Genomic DNA, 27,614 nt, shown 5'->3' with positions numbered 1-27,614 from the left:
GGTAACTAGGTATTTGTAAATTCACACGTTTTTTGCAAAGTCACAAAAAGTAGAAAATACAATACCTCAGTGTGTGCTTCTGAGCTTGCAGTCTCTTCTCCCTCTTCACATGACAAGTCGATGAATTCCAGCATGTCACTGCGGCCGTGTGCTCGCTTCGTAGTGGCAGGCTCATCATCTGAATCATCCTGTGGGGACAGATGGGGCTGACTCAACACCAGTGCAAACATTTGTACAGAAATAGAAAAAGAAAGCTTAAATCTCATAATAAAAAAAATATAAAAATCAAAAAAGGCACAAGGAAAATACACAGCTTTTACGCCTTTTGAATAGGCTGTTAAATGCAAAATGCAGTAGTCTGTATGACTACTGACAACCCATTTTTCAACTGGCATTTGAGACTTCTACCGACTGGCTAAGGAAAAAGGAACTTACCCGACAGCTGCTGTAGATAATACGTCTTTTCTTTGCATTGTACAGAGCCACCTCTTCATCTCCTCTGGTAGTTCGAATGTCCTCTTGGTCCCTGAGAAACAATTTCCACCATGTTTAAAATGCAAGTAACAACATTTACAGCTGAAAGAAATGTTGTAATATCTCCTTAGGTATATAAATAATGCTCTTTGTTGTTTGATGAATAGTCACTTTTCTGTTGATGTCAGTCATGTCTACTGTGACTAGAGTCCAAAAATCACATTGGACCCTTCAAAGTGTTGACGACGTTAAGAAAACCAGCCTGTGTTCACATTGTCTTACATCCTTTTCATGTGTCATGAAATAAAAGGCTTGCAAAAATATTCTCCAGTCTAGAGTAACATCAAACAACTTATAAAAAAAACTTTGTAATTTTTTACAAGAATATATAGCATGTTGAACTCTGTTGGACATTATATAATGAGTAGGGAATCCTTTGTCTAAAGACTGACTTTAGAAACAAAATCTAATATAAAGGGATCACAGATATTTCCCCCCCAGTCATGAAACATCTTCACTTACTGACAAAGCTATCTCATGTCTCTACCTGTAGCTGCTGGGGGCCAGTTCAGGCACCACCACCCTGCGCCTCCAGGCCTGCAGATCTCTCTCGGTGGCCATTTGGCTGCGAGGAGCATTCTGGTGCATCTGTCGGACACCCTCTACTTGTCCACTGCGACGCAGACCCACATTAGGTGAGGACTGTACATCTGCTCGGTCATTCACAGACACTGCAATGAAGGAAAGTTAACAAATAGTAACCTTAGAGTAAATGAGTGTCAAGACACTGTGTAAAGCTTACATATTTAGCTAGCCCCAACAGCTTGCCAGATCAAAGGCAGTTAAAATAATCCAATACAATATTGGTTGGTACAGATACCTCTGCGTGGTGTGCGTGGTGCTGGTGCCAAGATCGGGCCCTGTGCCTCAGCTTGCCCCTCTGGTCCTGCTCCAACCCCAGGCGGGTTCTGGCGGTCCTGTTGCTCCTGGAGCTGTCGGATGGCATCATCCAGAAGGCTGTTGCGTCTTACCGTAACCTCCTCATGCTCTGCAGTCTGCTGGCTGATAACCTGCTCCACCACCTCACCATCACCTAAAGATGTCATTTAACAGGGAGACCAAAAGCATTACAGGACAGTGGTGGAGGTTGGCCAAACATATGGAAAGGTTCATCATGTTCTTAAATGTGACTGGTGAAAACCAGTGAAAGTGGAGTAAATTTTACAAGACTAATTATAGTTGAATTAAGGGCTTACTGGTGGCTACGTATCCCAGCTGGGGAACCAGATGTTCAGCAGCAATGTTCTCTCGCCCTGGCACAAGACGCTGGTACCTGAACATCAGGTTAAAAAAAAAGGTCAAAACATTGCATTAACTGCTCTAATCTACTTTAGTCCTGTTTTTTGTAGCAGGCTAGGGCACTAACGGTCTACAGAGAATAAACAATCAATGGATGGTGAATGTACTGATGCTGTATAACTGAAAGCATCTTATGTTTACCTCGGCGGATGGGGGTTTCCATCCACATCCACCAAGAAGGGCGGGGGCATGAGATGGGGAGCCTGCTGTGTCTGTTCATCCAGCACAAAGCCGTTGGAATCCCTGATCAGTGGCCTGTAGTCTGTGTGGAAGAACACCTGGTCTGGAAGCTGTGTGGAGACCAGCAGAAAGACGAGGAATAAGACACTGTGCTGGTTTTGTTATATTCATATAGTGTGGGATTATTCAGGCACACACACATTTTTGGATGCCTATTATTACCTTTTCATTCTATACAGTGATCTTAGAAAAAAGTTAAAACATCAACAATAATCACTAAATTGCCAGTATCTGCACTGATGAATTGTTTGTGTAAAGACTGAAATGTACACATGCAATTAATTCTTGCCTTCTCATAAGGCTTGGAACTGCCAAAGCCAAAGATGAGGAGATGGCCGTGGGAGTCTGTGCAGGCGAAGCGCTGGCCATCAGGAGTAAATTTGCAGTCGAAAACGGCTCCGTGACCCTGGCCTTCAATCTGGATGAGAGAAACACAAAATCAGCCCAGGTACAGAAATTTCTTATCCAGGGAGAAAGCGTTTTTAACATCTCAAATGTTGTCCCCCCCCTGGATGATTTTGCTCCTTTCAGATCCTGCTCAAAATAATATACGTTTTTACATGGTGCTTATTGCTTTTTTTTTATATTGTGTTATCATGGTGCATCTCTAAATGAGTACTGTTTGTTCATGTTGGAGAACGGTTGTGAGCGCCAAGTGTCATTGTACCATGTTGAAGTAATGCTGTGTGTTTGTCCCTCGCAACAGGTCCCATATGAAGACGTTGCCATCGTGGCCGGCAGACAGAATGATCCTGGGGTCAAAAGGGTGTGGTTCCAGGACAAACACTTCAGCCTCATGACCCTAAAAACAATGTTCAGGTTAGCCTGTGGCATGAAATGGTCCATTTGTGGAGGCTAAACTGGGTGGTTTTGATATCCACTCTGCTCTATATTTCACTAAGAGAAACAGAACAATGTGCAATTACTCTGAGGATATGTAGCAGCTGTCCTGTGTAGGAGTTCCACACTTTGAGGAGATGGTTGTTAACAGCTGTGATGACTGTATTGTCATGGCGATCCCACGCTACCATGGTGACTTTGGGTGTGAAGTAGCTTTCCTCTTCACTTGTTGTTTCAGCACTGAAGGGGAGGACAAAAGATGCTTATTGCTCATTGCAGCACAAGCAGCAGCACAAGCAACGTTATAAAATAAACACACTACACGTTGCAGCTCTTTATGCCACACAAATGACAGCAAAACAATTGGTAGCTTACACCTAATTCTGTGAGGTTTTCTCAAAGCTGAGCCCAAGTTTCCAAAAAAACTGCCCTTTGACATAAATGAGCATGTTGGTGCATGTTCATCCTCCATAGCATTAAACTGTGTAATTGTGTTTTCTTTTTCACAAACAAGTTGGTCATTCCATTTATGCTCAATAAACTGCAGCACGTTTATGCTTTTGTGCCATAAAGCAATCCAGCAAATTTAGCAAAGCGTCTAAATCTCTAACTAACTGAACAGATTGGGTACAGACCAGTAACTCAACCCACGTGGTGCTGATTATTCCAATTGTTTCTTTGCCAATTTTTTCTTTCAAACTGCTACAAAGTGGATAAAAACAAAACCTTCTTTAAACTGGATTCTACTGCAGCTCATGATAATTGGGGGCGGCTGTGGCTCAGGAGGTAGAGCGAGTCGTTTCCTAACCGGAGGATTAGCGGTTCGATTCCCGGCTTGTCAAGTCAACATGCCAAGGTGTCCTTGAGCAAGACACTAAACCCCCAGTTGCTCCCGGTGATGTCACCGGTGTGTGAATGTGTGAGTGCGAATGGCCGAATGGGTGAATGGCCGAATAATGTGTGAAAGCGCTTTGAGTGTGTTGTAAAAAGCATAGAAAGGCGCTATACAAGTATAAGACCATTTACCATAAATACAGCAATTTGGGCAATTCCCTTTTAAATTAACACAGTAGCAAATTTAATACATGAAAATGTACAGAAACAAATGATTTTAGTCATTAGTAAACACTACTTGTGCAAGGCAGTGAAAACACCAAAAGACAGATGAGCCAATGACAGACAGGCTCTAGGTAGTAAACATTTTGGGCAGAGTGACATTTATATTTTGGAGAGGTACTGAATCAGCACAGTAACATGCTTTATATTCAAAGTCTGTCTGAATGAAAAAAAGACATGAGTGGTTCGAGACCACAAACCATCCAAAGGAAGGCTAAGCTAAAAAGCTGGTGGAGAACACAAAACCACCCTTTTATCAGTTTGTACAACCTTAGGCTAACTCCTGCAATAACACAGCAACACTTAGAAAAGTCTAACATTTCCCTTTTGTCCACTGTAACAAATACATTAGCCTACAGCTTAGCAAGCTGGTTAGTGAAGATGTACTTACCTTGTACAATTAAACAAATATTATGTCAGGGTATTTAGTACATTTTAAATGTCTAATCTCAATCAGTGACCAATACATTTGTAAAATAGTGCAAATAATAGAAAAGAAACCACAGCTTTTTAAAATATTAGTTACATCAGCAGCCAAATGTTTAAAAAGACTTACATAACCTGTTAGTGACAGATGAAAGAACTACTGTAACACTTATACAATCTGACAACAGAAAAAATTATATATTTTGGCAGATGACATCAGCACCTGGATCACCTGGATGTGCTCTGACAGCTCTCTGAGGTAGTCTAGGCAACAAGGTTGCGCCTCACACACAGCAAATCCTCCAGCTACTTGTTACAGCAAATGAGAATCTTGTTCTTGCATACTCTGCTGCTTATTCAGTGTATTAACTCATCTTATGATGCAATCAGTGAACACAAATCAAAGACGTGGCTAAGATCAGATCATTTTCATCCACACTGGTTAACAAGAGCAATGTTGGCCCTTACCCTGGAAGCGTGGCAGACATGTTGAGCAAGATGCACCTCCACTGCTGCCGCTGATGGAGTTTCCAGATCCGTGCTGTTCCATCACGACTTCCACTCACAAACCTGAGGTAGGACAGTTACATTTAACTCACTATGATGAATGCACGGTGTAACAGACAAATGAATATACAATCATTCTGTCATACCGTTCTCCCGAGTGGCAAAACTGGATGCTATCAACTTTGTCCTACACAGAAAGAACGCACATATGGAGAATGATCATTTCATCATCTGCTAATATGCAGATAAAAGTCTCCATGAATGTGTGAGATGGTTCTTACAGTGTGTTCATGGAGCTCTGAAATCTTCTCGGGACTCCCGCTTCCCAAGAAATAGATTCTGATCACATCGTCAGTACTTCCTGTTGCTAAGAACATCCCACCTGAAAAAAATGTTTAAAACAGAAAACTGTTTAATTTCAAATTCTGAGAAGTTAACTTTAGCTGTAATTAGAGGTAGCAGCACATAGGCAGGTTTGCTCACCACAAGATAAGAGTCTACCTAAAAGGACTAAGTACCTGGACTGAATGAGGAGCACACAGTCTGAACTCCTGGCCTCGGCCGCTCCAAAAATTTGTGTGGCCGATCACTAGAAGGACAGCAGACAAAATATATAAAGATTTTATATGGAACAGGACAAGTGACTAAATTTTACTGACAGGAAAAGTACATTTTACCGTCACACAGAGGTACATAGTAAAATAGTAAATATAAAATGACAATATTGTGTCATCTTTAAAGAACTGTCAACCTTTCTCCCTCATCATATACATCTTGTCTTACCTAGATTTTTGCCTAAACCCAGTCAAACAGCAACAGTTGTGACCTTTATATTTGTTTATGTATTGGCCCATCCTTTAACACAACAGCCACTTATAGCTCCACCTAATCTAACCGGCATTTCAACTTCAGGCTGACAGACAAGATTACAGTCAGGTCTGATATTGTGTTAACATTCCTTTGCCAAATAAGACTCATCCACATACTCTGAGGGAAACAGAAATGACACTGTACTTTATTAGTTCAGTTGTTTTATATGTTTATCTTGGTGCTTGCGGGACAAGTAAATGTTTTTAAGTTCCGTTTATGAAGGCAATGCTGACACTCTGCATGCACCTATATTAAGGCCCCTTGTTATCAATATAATTAGCCAGATTTGGAACATAAATAAAAAACTGTCAACCCAGTTTGGCTTGTTTTCTAGTATTTGCTGTATACCTATATTATATTTCCATTTTTAATTCCCATCTTGGAAGACAGGCGACAGATTAGCTTGTTTCCTAAAAACTTAGTTTAACTAATACAAACATACAAAAACATGTTTTTTAATATCCATAGTGCAAATGTCCCTTCAGTTTCCGTTTTGTTCATTCACAAAAATTATGTTGACACAGCATTCATAATAAAAATCATTAAAAGCATTTAATGATTTATATGATTAAAAAAAAAAAAAAAAAATTAAGAAAATATTTGTAAACAGACACAAGGTCACAATTTCAAACAAACACTGTTACTTAACAAGCAACACTCACTTAAAGTTGATGTTGCTGACCTCCCACTGCCAGAAGCAAACAGTAGCATCAGTTCCAGTGGACAGCATGTAACGTTTTGAGCCCTTGGCAAATGGTGAAAACTGAAAACAACACATTCACAGATCAGACACGTGGATTACTTTGGCAAAATTGAACTAAAATCAAGACATTAATTCTACATGGAGAATTACTTCAAATACTAACTGTTCCAGTAAGGCCAAAAAGCCTGATCTTGAGCAACAACAACCCTGAACGTTTAAAGTTTTGGCATAGTGTTTGAAGGCCACGATCTGCTAACCCCTGGACATAGAAATATAGCTTAAGCTCTCACTCTAAGGTGGCATATTTGAAACTTATTAATGCTTTAAATGCTGCTTGAGCTTTTTATGTGGAAATATTCACTCAGTAATTGACTACTGCAAACCTGCAAACAGAGTTCCCTGCAGAGCTCCCTCTTTACAAGTTATTAATTCAGGCGAACACCCCAAATCCTCCCAAACAATAACAATCTGCAGTTATAGGCGAATACCTCCTTATACCTTCAGATGTTACCCTATTTAGAAAGATTTAGAAGCCAATATACTTTGGCTCTTCGAGAAAGTGGTAGGTTTGGTCTGAAATAACCCATAAAAGCTATGACATTATCCACATATGACCATTATTTTATTACATAGTGTTTAACTTCCTAGAAACAGACACTTAATTTGTAGTATATAAGATGTAATAAGTAGATAACTGACTAATTCATCTAAAGTATTTTCTAATACAATTCTTTTTGAAAATTAAGTCAAGAGTTTAATAACCCATTGTCACTTCTTAACAATTGTATTTTAGGAGAAGAGAGAAACTCAGAGCATCATGGGGCCCCCCAGCAGCCTAGGCCTATAGCAGCATAACTAAGGGAAGGCTCAGGGTCACCTGATCCACCTTAACTATAAGCTTTATCAAAAAGGAAAGTCTTAAGTCTAATCTTAAAGGTAGAGAGGGTGTCCGCCTCCCGAACTGGAAGCTGGTTCCACAGGAGAGGAGCTTGATAGCTAAAGGCTCTGCCTCCCATTCTACTTCTGTGGACTCTAGGAACTAGAATCTAATAATGAACTGAATGCACTGTTGAGGCTGTCATTGTCAGCATCTACGTGAATAGTAAAATCACCCACTATGATTATCTTATCTGTACTAAGCACTAAATCAAACAAAGTCTGAGAATTCACTTAAAACCTCTGAATAAGGGGCAGGTGGATAGTATACAATAACAAATAGACCTGGCTTTTGAGTTTTCCAGTTTGGGTGTGAGAGGGAGAAGATAACATGAAGGCTGATGGAAACAGATGCTTCAAATTAAACAAGCTCTTGCCAGACCTGCTAGGACTCTGTGCCATTGCTGCAAAAGCATATGACTGACACCCAATTTTTTATGCTTCTGTCCCATTATAAAAACAATGCATTAAAAATGTTCATTAAACAAACAATACATAAGCCACTGTAGATGGGAGGCTGCAAAGCAATACACAAAGTAGTAAACACTCAATTATTTACCCAGCATTTTAAAACTATTTGCATAGGACTAAGTGATAGCAAAAGAACACCGATGATGTTTTTCTTTTCAGAAAAGCTTTGTTTACACTTTAATGAAAACATACCTAACAATGACACTATGACAGCAGCATGGTGGGAAACACTCAAAATGTAAAAAGGCATTAATGAATATGGTGCCTTTGCTTTGATAGCAGTAATATTTCTACAGTTGCAAAGGTCATTCAGAGCATTTAGCATGTCAAGAGTAGGGGGATGAACACATCTTATTCATATTTAATGATAAATTACTTCTGCAGAGGAACTTGCTCTACTTTGTCTTTTAAAAACACAGAAAAATAAAATGATGAATAAATTATCAGGACATAGACTGCTTTACCTGAAGGGAGGTAATGGATCCACTGTGCCCCTGCAGCACAGCCACAGGGGCACAGGTACGAAGGCACCATACACGGATGGTCTTGTCACAGCTTCCCGCAGCAATTAGTGTGTTCTCATAATTTACTGCCAAGTCTGTGATCTCTGCAGAGTGTCCTCGCAATGTTGAATGAAGCCTTCCATCCAACGAAGACCAAATCTTCACCAAACAGTCATCTGAGCCCTGAAAAAGAAATATAACTTAACATTGATATTCTACTTTAGTACACATTAGAAGACAAATCTTACACAAAGTTAAGACCTAACACTTGAAGCTACAGACAGCTTGGGCCTGATCCTATCAAAGTTTAGCGTGTACAGTCAGAGTCAGCTGAGTGTCTAATTCATCATTGTGGTGTAGTAAGATTCTGTGTTAATCAGCGTTTTAAAGTACTCAAAGCTAATTTAAAATCACAGTGATCACAACTCTTTAAGTAGGAGGTTATTTCTGAGCAGGTGGATATGTTGACATGTTCTATCTTACTGTGAAGATCCTGAGACCGGTGCGATCAAATGCAATACAGTACACTGCAGACAGATGCCCCAGGATCCGCCTGTGCAGTCGCATGTGCTCATAGCTGCTGACAGGATTAATGGAGCTGAAGCGCTGCACTCCCGTCAGCTCTCTCCCTCGATGCACCTTCACTGTTGATGATAAGATGCCAATCATCTGATAAGTGATGAAATTACTGCAAGAGTACTGGAGTCAACACAAATACGGCAGGTGGGAGATTTAGTCACAATGATGTGGGCAGGAGTGACTGCACAAAGTCATAGGAGGAAATGAAATATATGAAAATACAAGAGGACATTACTCTTGAGCTTAAACCGCGTAATTTCATTGTCTTAGGTTTTATTTGCATTTGTCTGTCTTACTAATTTGCACTATTTATATTTATGTGTCAGTAGCATACACTACATTCAATCATCCACAGCATGAAATGCAACTGCCAGCCTTTATTCAAATCTGCTCTGTAAATAATACTACTGCTGCTCTAAAGTATGATGCATCTGGTTTGTATCTGTTACAAGGAGAAATGACAAAAAAGAAGAGAGAAAATCAACATATCAACATCCGTGTTTTTATCGGTTTTAAACGCTCACTGCTTCAAAGCTGAACTACTTTCAAACACTTAACAAGGTCTGCCTGTATGTCACGCTTTGTAAAACGGAGACTTACTAAACTGTTTAGTTGCTGCAATAGACAAACAAAATATTCTAAAAGGTCTATATGATGTTACTTTCCTTGAAGGTCAGGTTTTTAAATAGATAGCACTGTTGCAACCAGGAAGATCAGGAATCTTTGTTGCAGTGTGCATGAGACAAATGCCTCGACTGTGGTAGCAAACAGGAACGGCTGAAGTCTTGAAGAACTGGATGAGTAAAGTAATGCCATAAAATCTAACTGAAATAATGGCTTATGATCAGTATAACTGTCATGTTAATAACAACTAACACTGTGATATAATAGAGAAACCAAAGACACCAAGCAGGCTAAGTCATGGCAGCACACCAGACTAAAAATGTCTGCTTACTTGTGAAACCTGGACAGTCAGAGAAAAAGAGGAGTACATCGTGCACAGTGCAGCACAGTGCATAACTCAGTCCTTCAGGACTAAATGAGAACATGGATTCTTCATTATTTTAAATGTGCACATTACTCTGTTACTCAGTAACTTGTCAGCACACACAAGACTCACAGTTAGGTGGGAGAGGCATTTGAAAACACTGCCAATCAGTACCACACCAAGTTCATGTGACAATTCCCAGCAACATTAGTTTGTTCATGTAATTTCTTAACACACATAAGAGAAGAATAATGAATGAGACTGGACCTACCAATGTGTGGAGGTTTCTTACAGCTCAAAGGCCTCTCTGGTGGTCTGCCCTGGTGAAGGGCTGCATATGATGAAGCTTTAAACTGGACACTGTCGCAATCTGAAAAGTAAAACCAAAAGTTCAGAGTGATTCAGCTGACAACCAGCTGTGGGAAAAGCACAGTATCATTTCTGACAACTGCAAGAATCAACAAACTATTTAAATCCTTAGAATGCTAAACTCAAGAAGTATCAATGTAAGAAACATATAATGTCCACTGAATGTATGCAATTATACATTACTGCCCCGACAAGTACTTAAGCACTATGAAAACTGTGTACCTTTTGCAGTCCTAAGCACTGACTGCTTTCCAGACCCCAGGAGGGAGTGTACACCTGGGACACATGATGGCACCTCTCTGTCAAGAAGTGGCCCGATCTGCTTACATATTTGTAGCAAGTGGTCTGGTGCAATATGTCTGTTGGCTGCAACCTGTCAGGACAAACAGAGAGTGATATGTCACTGAACACAAATCTCTGTTAAAGTAAATGATCGATTAACTGACTGACAGGAAATGAATCAACAACTCTTCTGATAATTGATTACAAATACAGAACAAACCCCTTTAATGTTCATAGATAAAAATGTATTAATATACATAAACTGAATACGTTTGATTTTCTTTTTGGTCAAACAAGCAAAGCAATCTGAAGAAACCTGAAAATCCTAGGACTGTTTTTTGCCTGAAGAAACTTTTCAGAAACGATATAAAAAGAAAACTGTCTGATGAAGCGGATTTCATAAAAAAAAAAACAGCTACAAAGAAACAGTAACATTTCTGTTATATATTGCTTGATTTGAGGATCGTGAATATATGTAAAACTGACTATACACAGCATTTTATCCAACACAAGCAGTTTGTTTGTGAAAATACATGTCTGACAGGATAGTGGTTTCATGTTCTTCAATCCCTATTGTTAGAGGCGTGGCTTCTTATATGCAAATATTTTTATGGACCAATCACAGCGCAGGTCACATGCAAAACAACGCAGAGACAATGCAGCGCGACCTATGATTGGCCAGCGAAGCTGTCTCTACGTGCCCAGATGTCGAACGACCCACCCTATCTGCAGTACAACAGTCGGGCTAAATATTATTAAATTCTCTATTTAAATACCATTTTAGGAGCGGATATATCACAATTCACACTGACAAAATATACAAATGGCAACTTGTTGTGACTTTGTCAATCATTCAAACTCAAGATATCCAAGAGTGGCCCGACAGGAAAAAGAACAAAGACCGTAAACAAGCACAGAGCGTGGACACACAGTCCCCACCGTCACAAGACAATAACAACCGCCGACAATGAACTTAAAAGACATTAAGTAAAATCTCACCACATCTTCATATGTTCTCGGGTGCTCGTTTCCCAGCCAATCCAATCTCCTGGGTAAGAGCTGTCGAAAACACAGTTGGATAAATAGGAGTCAGCAGAGAAAACACCAGCAGGTACACATTAAGCTAGTAAAAACCGGGTGATGTCAAACGAGTGAGACGTAAGTTAGAGAGGTATTAAAAAGTCGACCGAGTGAGACAAGTTTTGTGCCCACACTCATTCAGGACCGACGGATAGCAGCTAGCAGAAAATAAGCAGCAGAGACAGCTGGGATACACACCTCATATTCCTCTAGTTCTCTCGCCAGAACCTGCAGTGGGTTAAAAGGGGGATTCGGATTGCATTATCTCTATTATTATGTAGCTAGTCAACTATTCTGAAATACAACACACTATGCCAGTCAAGGCACGCCAGCTCACCTCAGCCGTTCTCAGACATGGACCCGTTGTTAGAAAACGAGAAATCAAGTAATAGAGCTCTGAAATTAAACAATGAGGAAATTAACCACATGAAAGTCAGCTGGTTTATCATTAAGCACTAACCATATCGTTGTAGATTAAGCTATCAATTGGGTTTACTTTTGCGGCTTACCCGACTCAAGGAGCGAAATGTTCCGATTTTTGGCCATTGAACCGGCCGTGATTTGGAGAGGTGAAACAAATTTTAGGCTAACTTTATGACTACAGACAATATGATATATTTATTTAATTTCGGCTACACAGCTCTGACCCCCTCCACGGTTGCTCCCGCTTTCTATTCAGCCTGTTTGCAGTCGCCATTGGAAGGATGAGGCCTCGGTGATACGACTTACTTCCGCCACAGCGGAGTAACACAGGAAAAGGGGGGTGGGGAGCAGCACACTCGCAACAAAAGCCCAAAGTATATGTTAGCATGTTGGCTAGCAACGTTTCAATTATTTGAATGTGCCGTTAGTTAGTGATACGATTTCCAACCCAATGTCTAATACATTTAAGAGTAAACCTTTAAAAAATGCACAGAACGCAGTAATCGAACGCCGCTGACCCCCCTCCATAACTGACCGAGGTCGTGAGTCCTGCCCATGACGTCATAGGTAGTGGTTGCCAATTTGCTTTATCAATATTAACTTGCTTTGTCAGCTCTGTGGAATTAACAAACTCTGGTTGAAAAAGTCAGAGCTATAAAATCATCAATGGTTTAATTTATTTGTAGTGCTCATAAGCTAGAGTTAATAGCACCCAACAATCATAGTTTTTCTTATCCTGGCCTTCATAATCTATGAGGTCAGCAATTAGTTTCAAACAAGGCCCATTTTTCCAGCATGGTATACTGGAGGGGAAAACGTTTTACAAGTGCAGAATTTTTTTTACCTACATTGTTTTATACTGTAAATATGTGGAAAAATAATTTCCAAATTTACATGTCAATTAATGAGTAATGGGGCCAAAATCTGGAACACCACATCTGGTTCAGAGGTCACTATTTGCCTACTCACTGGATATCCTCTATGTTAGGACAGGTTTTCCGGAGCCATGTACTTTATGTTCATGTTCATTTGTTTAAAAAAAAAAAAAAAAAAAAAGACAAGTGTGTTTCAAGGACATGTTTATTGTGGTTTTCATTAGCCTTGTAATTACATTTATATATAGTGTATATTTGTGAAAAAGATTTTGATTATGGGCTATTAAACTAAACCTTCAGTTTTAATCACAGGGCCTGATATTTTTGTTAAAGGACATGACTTGACCCATCGGGCGCTATTTTCGAACCAGTGCCCAATAGGTTAATGTGCCAGTTGCGTTTGGGTTAAAATAAATAATGCTACACAAAATGGTTTGAGCATAGAGGTTCATTCTTAAACATATTAACACACTAATCTATGATTCTAAACTCAAAGTGCTGTTTGAAAATTGCCATTAAAAGCAAATCTTACATAAATGCACATTCTAATATTCACTTAAAGTTAAATGCACTTAAATCATACAGCAAACCTGGGACCGGATAGTATTCCAGCAAGAAAACACTTTGCATAAAATACACAGAACAAAAGGATAAGAAGAGCCCAGCAGCTTGTGTGAGGTCCCAAGTGCATTAAATCTGGCCCCACATTTTAGCTTTACCTGCAGTATATATGAAATGTAAATGAGTTAACTAATTAATGACAAGTCCACCTATTTTACATTTATCATGTCCACCTATCTGTCTAATATGCAGCAATATTTATACCAGCTCTCCCATGAAGTTACCTGCAAATTACTATTACAGGCACATTAAGTGTAAAGATTTTCAGACCATTATCAGCTACTTCGTACTGGTTAAAACTAGCAAGAATTAAATTCAGGTACTAAGGGGAAACATGAAATGGCTCTTTTCAAGTTGATCACTGTACATGAATGAAATAAACACTTGAGAAATCCCCACTTTAATAGGCATTTTATACCATTCTTAAAGAAAACTTTTTTTTTTAAAGGAAACTGTACATTTGGTAGAGAAATCCCAAAACCACGATGGATATATCCACATATCTGTGGTAAATACATATTGTTGGCTGAAGTGAAAATACAGTTAATTTGAAATAATAAACCACAACAAGCATGAATAACTTTGTAATGCATTTTGCTTTGAGCACAGCTGAGAATATAACTGTCTTCAAATGTACCAACTCTGACTGCATAAAAACAAACAAAAAATATACAATCACATAGCATCACAATGTTTTAAAGTCAAAAGCAGTACAGCTTACAAACTCCCTCATGACACAAGTAAACTCTCCCAGAATTGAACATAGGAGTCCTGATAGAGACATGACTGCCTGTCATGCAGAAAACTGCAACCTAAAGGTAAAATAAGTAGCCAGAGAGACAAAGAAAAAAAAAAAGCCACAATGGAAAAAAAACCCAATATACAAAACTTTCCCTTCACAGAAGCCATGAAACTGCATGGAATTTGTAGTATTTTTAAAAGTAATTTCTCCCCTATCAGACCCCTAAAAACATTACTGTCTTAAGAAAATAGTAGATAAAAATATTCTCTGGATTGTACAAGAAAGGAGGTACAGGTACTGGCATGTCAGATTAGGGGGTGTTACTTCTTCTCTGCTGCTTTATCTTCAGTCTTGCCCTCCTTTTTATTTGCCTCATTTGCTGCTGCAGCCTGACAGAGGATAGAGAAAATGCTCTTTATCATTTTGTTTTGTTGGAACACTCTGGTATTGCACAGTACATGAATTATGTGTAAATGGTCATAAAGAGGCTAACTTGTGATACCTCCTCAGCTTTGTCCTCCCCGTTTTCTGCAGGAGTCTCTTTCTCTGCCTGGGGTTCTTTCTTGTCCTCTGGCTTGGCCTTTGCTGCCTCTTTCACCTTTTTGTTCTTGGGAGGAGCCTACCATTTTGAACGTAAACCGAGCAACGTGAAACGTACTGTCAAATGCATGTAAAAAAGAATAAAACTATTTTAAATGGATATAGTGCTTTTGTGCACTGACATGATTTACTTTTACCTTTGCCTTTTCTGGCTGCTGTTTTGGCTGTTTCTCTCTCTGCAACACACACAAATCAATTATGTGGTAAAAATGCCAACAAAATTTGTATATTATAAGCTGGAATGTGCTTTGCTGGACTTTGGGGAACTTACTTCTGACAACCTTTGAGACTTTCTCCGTGGCTGAAGAGCATAAAACAAGATGTAACTTAAGTCATTTAAAAGTACTGATACACATAACACACAATCACAAAGAGCTGACAAAACACTTTCATAAAACTTAGAATGAAACCAACCTTACTCAATATAATAATAAGACAGTAGTGTAAGCAAAAAAGGGGAAGTAATGAGTGCCTTTACATGTTTCAACACATGGTTTCATATCTTTTTATTCTGTTGTAAATATGAAACCGTTAACCGTGAAAAGAGGGGGGGGGAGCGGGGGGCCCCCCCAGCCACTCTGAGTGACCTCCCCAGAGTCAAAATGTGATGCTTGTCAGTATTAATAAATGAAAATTAAAAAAAGATGACAAATTCTTGTCTTAAACTGAATTAGTTTTACTTTATATCATGCATGCTGCGTGACATTGGGGTGGTAACAATACCACAGTGTGAAAATACTCTGTTATAAGTAAAAGTCTTGCATTTGAAATGTCACTTAAGTAAAAGCACTTAAGTAAAAGCACAAAGTATTAGCAGAAAATATACTTAAAGTACCTAAAGTAAAAGTACTCATTATGCAAAACAACACAGTTTACACCGACATACATCATATTATTTAATTATAGATGTATTATTATGTACATCGCATTTAATGTTGCAGCCGGTAAAGGTGGAGCTAATTTTAACTACCTTTTATGCATATAATTATATTAAATATATAATTGAATAATATAATTATTGCTAGGTAGCTTGTAAATTTTACACCAAAGATTATGTTTGTCTCATTTTTAGACAAAATAAACAATATGAATCTTAATGATGAATGGTTTATCGTTTCACAGAACTAGGGGTTTAAGTTACTTTTCATAAGTATCTCAAATGTGCAACCACCAGTCTGTTCCGCAGTCTGACCACCCTGTCCAAAATTTTCCAGATATGCCGCCCGTTTCAAAAGTCATTAATCACCCCTTACAACTCCTTCAAATTAATCAACTTCTGAATTACAGTACAAAAGTTACATTACAAAAAGGTTAGTCATGTAAATTTTAGATGAATTGGGGGGAAAAAAATCCAATCAATTAATTCACAGAGGTCAAAACATAACATCCTTAACAGAGGAAATGAACACATCTATATTATATGAACATGTGCTTGATGAAAGTAAATATTTTTCCTTGTACACATTCATTTTTCCAGCACAACTACTTTGTATTGTCAAAATGGGAGCAAAGGTGAGACATTGCATTTTGGGGTTTATAGCAAATCTAGTGTTTATGCTACAGCCTCAAAATGAATTGTACTATTGTGAAAATGTCTGAGTGCACCACATACAGCAGTAGAACAGGAATTATAACGCAGGATCAGCACATTCAAAGTAAATGGTTAAGTAGCAAACTGAGACCAGTTTGACCTGCATATTAACCAGCGCCCCCTAGAGGCTTTGCTCCAACTCAAAGTGAGCAGGAGTGGATCATAACCTTAATGGTGATTGATGCTGTCAGTTTCTCATTTGCATTATTAATACAGGCATATGCTAAACAGGGTTCCAAGAGGCATCCTGCACCGACCATGTCTTTCCCTTTGTCTTGACAGAAAGTAGGACAAAATGTTCATTTGAGTGTCACTCGAAATGTCAAGATCCTTCTAGTGTCAAGACTTGAATACTAACCTCTGCACTTGCATCTGCATCACCAGTAGCCTGCCAGAGACAGAGAAAGGCGGAGGAAATTAATTTGCCAGGAACAGCAGCCATTAATGAGTGAGCTAAAGTGGGTGTGTAGCCTAATGCAAAGGGGGATGGGCACCTCTCCCTCCCCTTAAGTCACAATGAAATTGTGCAATCTTGAAGTGGGGACGGGAGTCTGACATGTTTCTAAATTGACTTAAGAGGTTTAACCAGTTCAAGTTTGTTCCCACCAAGCACACAGTGCATCATTCATGAGACCCAGATATTTTTGTTAACAGAGCATGATGCTGTGGCTACTTTTAGGAAAGTGGGGTCCGTCCACCTCCACAAGCGCTTCTGTACGTCAACACAGAGAAATCAGCTTCTACATCCCAACGGGAACAGCCTAAATCTCAGGATTATCCCATAAAGCCTTCCGGCATGATCATGGGCTCCAGTTTAAAACAACCACATGTGTCGCTGTCCTCCGAGGACATATCAGCTGCCGTAACTCTCCTAAGGATGACTGTACACCTCAAGGAAGACGCGCACCATCTTTACATTAGGCGCAGAGGTCAAAATTTCAATGACGTGCGCTGCATATCCTACGTGCGAAGAGCTGTCTAAACAAGTCCTGATACAACCCACGTTGAGTTGAAAAATTCAGAGGCAATTACGCAAGAATTCCCGAAATTTCCTTGAAACTGTAACCTGTAGCGTACGGTGGTTACACCCCTTTGTTTGGTCTCAGCACACAGTGAGGACTAATCATTATTAAACCACAGATGGAAATACATATTAGCAGCTGAACCACCACGCGACGAGATCATACAATTCGTAAACTTGTTCAATGAAAAGGAATGTTACACTGAACTAAGTTTAAAAAAAAAGGCGCCACTTCCCTGTATCAACAGGGCAGACACCACTTAGGCTACGTGAAGACAGCGGAGGCGGACACTTCACGCACTGGCACATGGACATAATGTAGTAAACATTTGTAACGCTACATTGTATTGCGTTGCAATTTACGATACAGAAATATAACTCATGCATTTAACTAATGTCAATAAATACATTGTATATACTGAGATTCCACATAATGTACACAATTTACTTACTCTTTTTCTTCCCATTGTAACTTATGTTGTAAGGCAAAAATAAAAAAAAACAACAATGCAGCCTTTCACCGGGCAAGAAACTAAAGGCTGTGAAACAGTCCTACACCTCACAATCCACTTCCAAAGCAGTCTGTAACTTAACATAAACGTCCGACCAGTATCAGAACTAGCTCAAACCGGATTGGATCCCCCTCTCGGTATATGTTATTCCCTTGTCCTACCAACCTACCAGGAAACGTGAACCCCCGCCCCTTGCACGCAGTGATTGGTTTTGAAGTGGACGAAGCATATTTTTGAACAATAACATGTTACCTGTGTGGGCAGGATTGTATGCCAATCAGTGAAGCAGGCAACTTTCAGATTTTAATTACATGCTGTTGACAGGGTGTGTGCAAGGCTTGAAAAAATGTGTGGCCAACCTTGTAAATATGAGGTATTAAATAAGAATGTGCATAAACACAAGTTTTAAAGCATGCCGTCTTAGAGTGCTACATTTTCACAATGAGATTTACACTTATCTAGCTTTTAGTAAGTATAACCATAATAAACCCGTAAAAAGTACACATCCTAAATCATTTTCGACTGCAGTTCTTATGAGCTATGCTATGTAATAAACATACTGGGGTTATATGAGTTCATTGGTGTTGTAAAGATGTCTTATAAACATAGGCTTCGTGAACGTTATGCTATTACCGGCATAACCTGATTAGCCTAATTATGATGTAACTGCACTGTGTGTAGTCCAGTAGCGCCACAGCTGCAACAAGGAGGCTGCCTAGAGGATAAAAACATGGCGGCTGGTTGTGCATGGTTCCTTGTGCTGGGGTCGGTTTTTCTGTGTAGTCTCATGAAAACGCTCCTGCCGACCATATCATCTTTCGTAAGTGGGGACTATTGTTGTGATATACCAAGTATTTGATTTGTAGGTCTCGGTTATAGCTGGCAATGTATTAGACTGTAAGTGTAATTTCTACAGGCTGTTGTCATAAGACAGCAAAGCATTGCTTACTAGCTTAGCGTTAGCACACTGTAAAGCTAATCCACAATGCTAACTTCATGGATAGCTAGTTTGAATTAGCATCGCTGCTTTGCTACAGCCAGAGGGTGGGGGTTTCTTGAGAACCTCGTCTAGGAACAACAAAAAGCAGTAATCGTTTTCTGCTGCATCATTGTTCAACTGTAAGGAGCACAGTCATAACGTTAGGCAGTTGTGTAACAATTGCAAATTAGTGCTACTACTAGAAATAGCTTAATGAAAATCTGCAGGCTAAAAATCTGGGACACTCCAAGTAGATGCCACCATTTATTGTCTGTCATGTTGGTCTTTGGTTCTGAGAGACGAGACAGTCCAAGTAACTTCAAAACAGTGCTGATTTATTCAAAGGATCACAGGCAAAATTAACATTACACGCTCAGGTATCTTGCACCTCCAAACTGCTTGCAGGCAGATGTAAGATGAAAGACCCTGAACCCACCAGGCCTGTACATTATATCTCTTCGGTTGGACTAGCCCCATACTACACAGAAACGTCAACCGGAACATCTCTCTCACCAGCTTTGCAGCTGGCCATAGCAGTAGTCAAAACATGAAGCAAATCGTGTGAATGTGTGTGTCTGTTGATTAAGTGGTGTGTAGCTAAAAACATTCTCACGACCTCTAGTAACATGTCGTGACTTAAACATAAGAACATATTATGGCTAAGGCTACAGTTCTACACGTCATAATAATAATATTAAACATCCTGTCTGCTGACAGTCATCAACTTTTCTCTCTAGTTATCCTTGACTAGATACACCCTGTAGAAACTCATAAGCATGACTAAGCATTTAACAGTCTAACTAGCCATCCTATCTCCACTAAACATTTCTAATACATAAAGTATCTATCCAATTTCTATCTGACTAAAAATACCTAACAGTCACTATGTATGATTGAGCACACGCAATTATAAAAAGTAGCCTATTACAGTTAAACCATGTCGCTGTTCTTTCTGTGTTTTTTCTTTAAAGCTCTCAAAGATGGTGCAGAAAGATGCTGAGCAAGAGAGTGAGATGAGGGCTGAAATCCAGGAGATGAAGAAAGAACAATCCTCCATTAGCATGATGGATGAGTTTGCTAGATATGCCAGACTGGAGCGTAAAATCAACAAGATGACAGACAAGCTGAAAACACACGGTGAGAAACAAAACTATTTACTATGAGTGACATACAGAGACTGTTACAAGAGTCCCAAAATAGCCCACACATAGCAACAGAGTACCTTAGAGCTAGCTAGCTTCGATAATAATGCAGATTAACGCAGGGCTATTCTTTTGGGACCGTGTACATAAATGGTACATCACCACAGAAATGTGTATTGAGTCTAACAGTTGCATATGTTCTTCACTTTTGCAGTGAAGTCAAGAACAGCACAGCAAGCCAAAATGAAATGGGTGGTAAACATCGTCTTTTATATATTACAGGTAGGTGGAGATTCTAAGTAGAAGCACAAATGTATTTAGCTTGTAGATTCTAATGTAAAGATGAAATCCACACAGAGCAATGTATACAAAACCTCCAGTTAATGCTGTGCAAGTACTGGTTTAAATTGACTTTGCAGTGGTAATAAAATATTTCTCTCTGTTATTTGTCAGGCTGCTTTGATGATCTCTTTGATATGGAAGTATTATTCTGATCCAGTGACGGTAGTCCCCAGCAGATGGATTGCTCCTGTAGAGCGCCTGGTGGCTTTCCCAACAGGAGTGGCAGGTAATAAACCTGCTTTTTGCATTTGATAAAATACAAGATATACTGTACATACTTATTAGTAGAAGCAGGGCATCTTATTTAGACTTTGGTGTCTGTATATGAATAACACTATGTCATGCTTTTCCTCTCCTAAAACGGTTGTTATTCTTAAGCGTTTGTATTTTTACTGATAAGTGTTCTTTCCTTTCAGGTGGAGTGGGAATCACATGCTGGTTGGTTGTTTGCAACAAAGTAGTTACACTATGTCTCCATGCTGTTAGCTAGTCATTTAAATCATCTAAGCTGTGATCGCAGTCTTTAAACACCTTCTTGTAACTAACGTCTTGCTCAGGATTTTGTTGATGAAAGCTGCAGTATTGTTCTGTTATTTAAAATACAGTGCATTTTGTCACAGGCCATTTCATATTGTAACACAGTAGTAATTTGGTGATGTTGAATTATATTTTTGTTATGACTTGAAGTTAATTGTTGATGTTTTGACTATTATTTAAGAATATAATAATTTGGAAATGCCTTTTTAATAAAACATAACAGAAAAGCCTTTTCTTTATTGTAACCTTGCAAATTGGGAGTTGACCAAAGAAGAAAATGTCAGGTTGCTTTCTTGAAGTAAAATTATAATGGACTAAAACTAAGGAGATAAACAGGATTAATTGTAGCTTTTATTAGAAAATAAGAATAAACCCAGGCAGCTGCCACTAGAGTCAAAACTTATCCACAGGCTCAGTAAAAGATTCTTTGTTTGGCAGCAGCCTGGTCTTTCTATTGTGGACTGCCTTTTACTCACTGGGGGCTGTCTTCGCTGTCCCTCCTGGATTTTCCAGGTGGTGGGCTTACAGCAGAAAGTGCTCCTAGTGCTTTCACGGGGAGTTGCATCCATGTTGATATTGGCAGGTTTTCCGCTGTCCAGGTTCCTTGTTTAAAGGTATAGCTGTGTTTAATTTTGAGGAGCTTTTTTTTTTTTTTTTTTTTTTTCTCTTAGTATTACTTCTGAATTGTAGGACCCCTGCTGTTCTAACACCTGTGAATTGTCTGATGCCTCCTGTTCTTTTGGTTCTTTTGTGCCATCTCCCCCAGTTTGTTCTGAGCAACTATTCTGCTCACCTGTGTATGAAAGACAATTTTCTAAAAACATTTGAATAGGCCGAATGCCTCAACAACAAAACAGGCTTGTCATTCATGTTTATGGTATTTTTGTCATTTGCTGTTTGTCATGTTTTTTTAAACTTTCCGTATGTCCATTAGTGGTGTTACTGTATAGAGTATATGGCATTATATAAGTGCTCGCATGTCTCAAACACTTGATTCTCTTAACATTTGTACAAACCTACATTTGTCTGGTTTCAGTTTCCAAAGGCTCCCGCACTGGATTGTAACAACATTGAAATGACAGAGGTTTTATTGGTATGAGAACAAAATCATAAATAGTTTAAATCATGATTCAAATTCATAAATGGCAGATGTCTTCAAATGTCCTATGTCAAATATATTCAGCAACTATATGTAGGTGAAGTGGGGTGTAAAAACCCTGAAACTATACCACAATAGAATATTTCAATCATAAAGCAGGTTCACAGAGTTGTGTTCTTACTCAGTCCCCAGATATTTTAACCCCCAAAGACTTGCACCCTCAAGGGGGAGAAGACCTAATCCATCTGTTTGAACCATTTAGTTTTCACTTCCTGTAAATCAGAAAAACCTGTCAGACAAAGGTGACAACAAAATAAGAATGGCCACTTGACTTGGGTTAACTTTTTATGTTCACATTACCTTTTTTGTTTGATCATTTTGAGAATCTGTGGGAGTAAATATTGTGTTTCAAGTTCCATCTCTCTGTTCTGTATTAGGAAATATAAAATCATTAAGACCAGCAGTGTAATCCTTTAATGTAACAATATGACAGTTAGTTTGGAATATCATTAAACATCTAAAGATAAATTATTTTAAAATGTTTGCCTGCAAAACACATGAACAATTTATAACACGTTGCTTTCTTGGTATCATTGTCAACCACAAAGTGTGAATTACACCATCAAACACAAGCAATAAGCCCTCAGTATCAGTGGTCCACTAATGGACACTTCTGTGGAAAATATTGATCCAAATATTTTGAACTCATTCTCCTATAAAAGGTTAGTCTGACTTCAACTGAGATACAGCTAACATTCTTATTATTGGATAAAGTCTGTGGAGCGGCTTGCAGATTGAGACATTATAATGTAGAAGACACCACTGCCTGAGTAACCTAACAGTGACTAGGACATGTCTAAAGCTTAGGAAACTGCTTTTTTCAACTTACTTGAATTTCCTTGGTTAACTGATATATTAGTGATCTTTGTTTGTTCAGCTATAATAAATATTTTTAGGCTGTGACCATAGATGATGCTATGGGTTCTGGAAAATGTGACGCTAGATGAGAAGTATGAACAATAGCACCCACTACCATCCCACTCCCCAACTCCTTCATACCAGTATCCTCTTGTTTTTCTCCTCCAGCTCAACAGTGGTCCTGGCCAGCCTGACCATGAGTTCCTCTCTCTCCAGCAGGCTATGATCCTGACTGAGCAGCAGCAGATGCGTAAACTGGTCTTTGTGTTCAGCAGCTTATTTTCTGTGGCCTGTAGCTTCCTTGCTAGTTGGTCACAGGAGGCACAAGTCTCCCTAGATCAACTCCTGCAGAGCTCGGGCCTCATTGTTGTGCTTGACATGGATCTGGGAATAAGAGTGGCATCAAGAGAAATAATTAGATGGAAATGGCAGTGATGCAAACTTATAAAGCATGAACTGGAGAAATATCTGCCTGGAGAGGTGAATAAATTAAAAGCTTTTGAAATTTGGCCAGTAAATGGGAGTAGGTGTAGAATGCATGGTTCACACAGGTAAAAGTATTCCACCTTTTAAGGATGAGTATCCACAAAAGGCAGTGCTGTCTGCACTCTACTGATCTGACTGAGCAGAGAGACCAGAGGGACATGACCAACCTGGGAAATGCTGCCCTCTGAGCTTTCAAAGTGCTGCAGTGCCACCATATGGCGATGCTGAAGCCTCTTCAACAGTTTGCTCTCAGTGCTGGCTTCACTCAGCCGATGCTGCAGATCCCATACCTGGCTCTTCAGCTCCCTGGTATGGTTTAAGCTGTCAGACTGGATTGCAGGCAACTTCAGGGCTTGACAACTTACAGTGTGGTTTGTCTTCTGCTTGTGGGCCCCTCTGGCTTTTTCACTTGAACTTGAAGAGGAGTTAAAAGTATTCACTCATAATAATGTGAATTACATCCATTATGTTCACATTAGGCTAGTCTACATATAAAAACATAATTATGTAATAATTCCTGTTAATTTTTATTTCCAGGTGGCTTTGATCCTTGCCTTTTGTCTAATGGCTTATCCTTCGGGGTATTGTCTATAAAGGAGTCAGCTTGGTTTTCACACTTGAGATGAGTTTTCTGTGCTATTAGAACCACAGTACACAGAGGGAGTGGACCACCTGGAGGTGTCAGTACTGCAGCTCACAGCAACACCACCCTTCTTCATATGAGCAAAGATCACATGCCATGCACACATCATTTCTTTACAGACCTTTTCACTCTGTAAAGAGAGGAGCAATTTAAGGAAAAGATAGGCATGTGGGGTGGCATGGTGACGCAGTAGTTAGTGCTGTCACCTCCCAGCAAGAAGGTTCCGGGTTCAAGCTTCGGCTGACCTCGTGCCTTTCTGTGCAGAGTTTGCATGTCCTCCCGGTGCCTGTGTGGGTTCTCTCCAGGCACTCCGGCTTCTTCCCACAGTCCAAAGACATGCAGCTTAGGTTGACTGGTGACTCAAAATACTCCTGGAAGAGTGAGTGTGGTTGTCTGTCTCTAAGTTCAGCCCTGTGATAGACTGGTGTACCCTGCCTCTCGCCCAATGACAGCTGGGATTGGCTCTAGCCCCCCACCCTGTGACCCTCTTCAGTATCAGCTTTATTGGCCAGGTGTGTTGGACACACAAGGAATTTGACTCTGGTACAGTAGCTGTCAGTGCGTATGTACACGTCCTTATTTAAGGCAGCCGTGGGCAAGTAAACAATGTAAGGCTGAGAACAGAAGTAAAGAAGTAATGTGCAATCAACAAAGGAATGTGCATTAAGAATAAAAATAAAGTACTATATACACACAGTCTGGATTTAACGGATCTACTGTATATGTACAATGTATACTTACAGGTATTGCACTGAGGGTTTTTGTCCATTCATGCTGTTGTGGGTTAATCAGAGTGACAGCCCGGGGGAAGCGGTATAGATAATGGAGGGACTGGCATGTGGGCATACTTGAAATAAAAATGAATTAGAGGATCATTTTCTCAGGTGAAATATATAAAAAGCTTAAGAGTCTAAGAAAGCAACCTAAATTGCTTTTCTGAGGTGAATAAAACACATCCTCGTTCAAATAAGCCGACATATAGGCAGCTGTGAAAAGTTGGACAGCTAAAACTTTGCTCTTTGGTTCCTCTAGGGCCTAATCTCTGAATGAGTTGCATAAAATAACATTTACTGAAAACTGAACACTTTTCCCAAATTTTATAATGATGTTGCCAGAAGAATAAGGAATAGTAACACCATAACCTTTCTTGCAAATAATCTTGCTCTTGAGAGGAGCTATCTTTTCATCCCGTTAGCACACTAGGCCTGCTGACAGTGTTTGCAGTCATATTTAAGTTAAATTGATTGACAGTTGGTAGGGAATTTTTTCTAAAGATCCCTTCACAGTTGTCACAGGAACAAGCAGAGCAATCATTAAAGAACCACTGAAAAGAGAAAAACACTTTATAAACTATAGGTCTAATGTTACAATATAGGCTAAAATTATCCTATAGCCTATTATAAAAAACAGACTATTCAGATATTCAGTATTTCAGTGTCTACAGTATATTTTGGATGCATGTGACATTTGCCATGTTTAAACATTTCAATTACACATTTTCAGTCAAAAGTAGGCCTGGACGACTGCTTTGATTAATAGCTTAAAAATCCACGTCTTACTTAAGGCTTACATGAACTGCAGACTGTGAAATCCTGATGATCACAGCCAAATATGCGCACTGTCCCAGTTTCACACCAGCGCTTTTATACTACTAAGTAAACAATTACTCATTGAGTTGGGAGCCCCGTTCAAGGACCCTTGACGGGCCCGTGCTTCTGCGTTTGGAAACCAATAACTTAGAGCCTACGGTGCTGCTCAGTGATATTTCTGTCCATATATGCACTCAGTAAGGAGCAGGAGACTAGCTTCACTGTCCCCTGCACGGACAGACAGCTGAAGTTGCCAATCAGTCAATATGGTGCTGCGCCCCTAGGGGCCATCCCACCAATCCTGCACAAATGGAGTCTGGAGTAAAAAATAGCCCCCCGCATTGTGTGTGTGCATGTGTGCGCGCGCGCGATCTCTGCTATGTCTCCGTCCTGGGTGCGCTCTAATAATAGAAAAGGCTGCCTGCTCCTTTAAGAGCCTACTTGTTGCAAATTGTACAAAATAGGCTATACTGTAACAACATGGTTATCAAAGTATTTCTCGCCACTTCATCGGGATCCACAGCGGTAAGCATTCAGCCCATGCGACTGATTTCTCATTGGAGTGAAACGTTCCTGGTTTTGATTCTTAAACCGACCAGGACTTCCACTCACACTGACTCAGGAGCGTTAAACCTACATTTTAATGGCATTTGCCTTTGATTTCGCATACCTAACGCTGGTTGGCACGTTTACAACTTTATTTATGCTTAGATTTATGCATTTGTGCGTATGTTGTGTTCACATGCAGAGCTTTCTAGAACGGGGCTCCCCAAGTCTTTCATGTCTCGGACCCTGTTATAGAGACGCTTTAAATCACATAACCGGTGTTGGGAGAGATTTTGCCTCAAATAAGCCTCGTTTTCATACTGTTTGTGGTCACATACACCATTAAGAAACGTTCTAAAGCCATTCTAGGTGTGGTGTCCACAACAGGGAGGGTGAATTCATCCTCTAGATCTACTTTTGGCAACGCTAAATAAGCAGTTTGAACGCTGGCCCAGTTGGATGACCGTGTTGTCTCACAACACAAAGACCTATGAACTTGTTTGCTTGCTACAAGTGATGGCTTGTCTTCCCACTCAGGGCTGAAACCAACAATTGGTTTCATTATCGATGAATCTTATTATTTAAAAAATTATAGGTTTATTTTTTTTATACTATAATATAGTGAAAAACCACCATTTCTCAGAGTTCAAAAGGATGCTGCATTTTCTGTCAAACCGTCCAAAACACAATGATATATTACATTTGAGAAGCTCAAACCAGAAAACATTAAGCATTTGTGCTTAATAAACAACATGAAGGATGATCAAAATACTAATGGCGATTAATTTTCTGTCAATCAACTAATTCTTTGTACTCTAGTTTATACAGTGCCTTGCGAAAGTATTCGGCCCCCTTGAACTTTGCGACCTTTTGCCACATTTCAGGCTTCAAACATAAAGATATAAAACTGTAATTTTTTGTGAAGAATCAACAACAAGTGGGACACAATCATGAAGTGGAACGAAATTTATTGGATATTTCAAACTTTTTTAACAAATAAAAAACTGAAAAATTGGGCATGCAAAATTATTCAGCCCCCTTAAGTTAATACTTTGTAGCGCCACCTTTTGCTGCGATTACAGCTGTAAGTCACTTGGGGTATGTCTCTATCAGTTTTGCACATCAAGAGACTGAAATTTTTGCCCATTCCGCCTTGCAAAACAGCTCGAGCTCAGTGAGGTTGGATGGAGAGCATTTGTGAACAG

At 39.5% G+C, this 27,614-nt stretch overlaps 4 protein-coding genes across 4 annotated transcripts in view; 2 read left to right on the top strand and 2 right to left on the bottom strand.

Annotated features, from left to right (window-relative positions):
* Nucleotides 1–12,684, bottom strand: part of brwd1 (bromodomain and WD repeat domain containing 1) — a 21,909-nt gene extending 9,225 nt beyond the window's left edge. Inside the window, exons 1-22 of the mRNA XM_020600319.1 lie at nt 12,253–12,684; nt 12,081–12,139; nt 11,942–11,971; nt 11,663–11,722; nt 10,604–10,754; nt 10,284–10,382; nt 8,929–9,089; nt 8,407–8,628; nt 6,495–6,595; nt 5,481–5,551; nt 5,244–5,344; nt 5,109–5,149; nt 4,924–5,025; nt 3,000–3,153; nt 2,741–2,875; nt 2,363–2,491; nt 1,975–2,123; nt 1,731–1,807; nt 1,355–1,567; nt 1,022–1,205; nt 436–526; nt 66–188 (exon numbers count right to left, since the gene is read on the bottom strand). Coding sequence (XP_020455975.1) covers nt 66–188; nt 436–526; nt 1,022–1,205; nt 1,355–1,567; nt 1,731–1,807; nt 1,975–2,123; nt 2,363–2,491; nt 2,741–2,875; nt 3,000–3,153; nt 4,924–5,025; nt 5,109–5,149; nt 5,244–5,344; nt 5,481–5,551; nt 6,495–6,595; nt 8,407–8,628; nt 8,929–9,089; nt 10,284–10,382; nt 10,604–10,754; nt 11,663–11,722; nt 11,942–11,971; nt 12,081–12,139; nt 12,253–12,289 — 2,490 coding nt within the window. The 5' untranslated portion in view covers nt 12,290–12,684. The remainder of the gene's footprint in view (nt 1–65; nt 189–435; nt 527–1,021; nt 1,206–1,354; nt 1,568–1,730; nt 1,808–1,974; nt 2,124–2,362; nt 2,492–2,740; nt 2,876–2,999; nt 3,154–4,923; nt 5,026–5,108; nt 5,150–5,243; nt 5,345–5,480; nt 5,552–6,494; nt 6,596–8,406; nt 8,629–8,928; nt 9,090–10,283; nt 10,383–10,603; nt 10,755–11,662; nt 11,723–11,941; nt 11,972–12,080; nt 12,140–12,252) is intronic.
* A 550-nt stretch (nt 12,685–13,234) lies between these two features.
* hmgn1a (high mobility group nucleosome binding domain 1a) lies at nt 13,235–18,250 on the bottom strand. The gene is made up of 6 exons (XM_020600246.1): nt 18,069–18,250; nt 16,954–16,983; nt 15,276–15,305; nt 15,142–15,180; nt 14,907–15,023; nt 13,235–14,793 (listed from the first exon to the last, which is right to left on the bottom strand). Exons 1-6 carry the CDS (start codon nt 18,081–18,083, stop codon nt 14,725–14,727), a joined length of 300 nt encoding a protein of 99 aa, XP_020455902.1. The 5' UTR covers nt 18,084–18,250; the 3' UTR covers nt 13,235–14,724.
* A 575-nt stretch (nt 18,251–18,825) lies between these two features.
* On the top strand, nt 18,826–21,282 carry get1 (guided entry of tail-anchored proteins factor 1). The gene is made up of 5 exons (XM_020600459.1): nt 18,826–18,948; nt 20,079–20,244; nt 20,464–20,531; nt 20,703–20,817; nt 21,008–21,282. Exons 1-5 carry the CDS (start codon nt 18,859–18,861, stop codon nt 21,079–21,081), a joined length of 513 nt encoding a protein of 170 aa, XP_020456115.1. The 5' UTR covers nt 18,826–18,858; the 3' UTR covers nt 21,082–21,282.
* Nucleotides 21,283–26,245: 4,963 nt separating this feature from the next.
* The window catches only part of sh3bgr (SH3 domain binding glutamate-rich protein), a 13,155-nt gene continuing 11,786 nt past the window's right edge, over nt 26,246–27,614 (top strand). The window contains exon 1 of the mRNA XM_020600458.1: nt 26,246–26,388. Coding sequence (XP_020456114.1) covers nt 26,344–26,388 — 45 coding nt within the window. The 5' untranslated portion in view covers nt 26,246–26,343. The remainder of the gene's footprint in view (nt 26,389–27,614) is intronic.

This window comes from Monopterus albus, unplaced genomic scaffold (assembly GCF_001952655.1).
Source record: "Monopterus albus unplaced genomic scaffold, M_albus_1.0 scaffold46.1, whole genome shotgun sequence".
NCBI lineage: Eukaryota > Metazoa > Chordata > Actinopteri > Synbranchiformes > Synbranchidae > Monopterus > Monopterus albus.
Note: the sequence above shows the minus strand (reverse complement) of the source record. Positions and strands in the feature narration are given on the sequence as shown.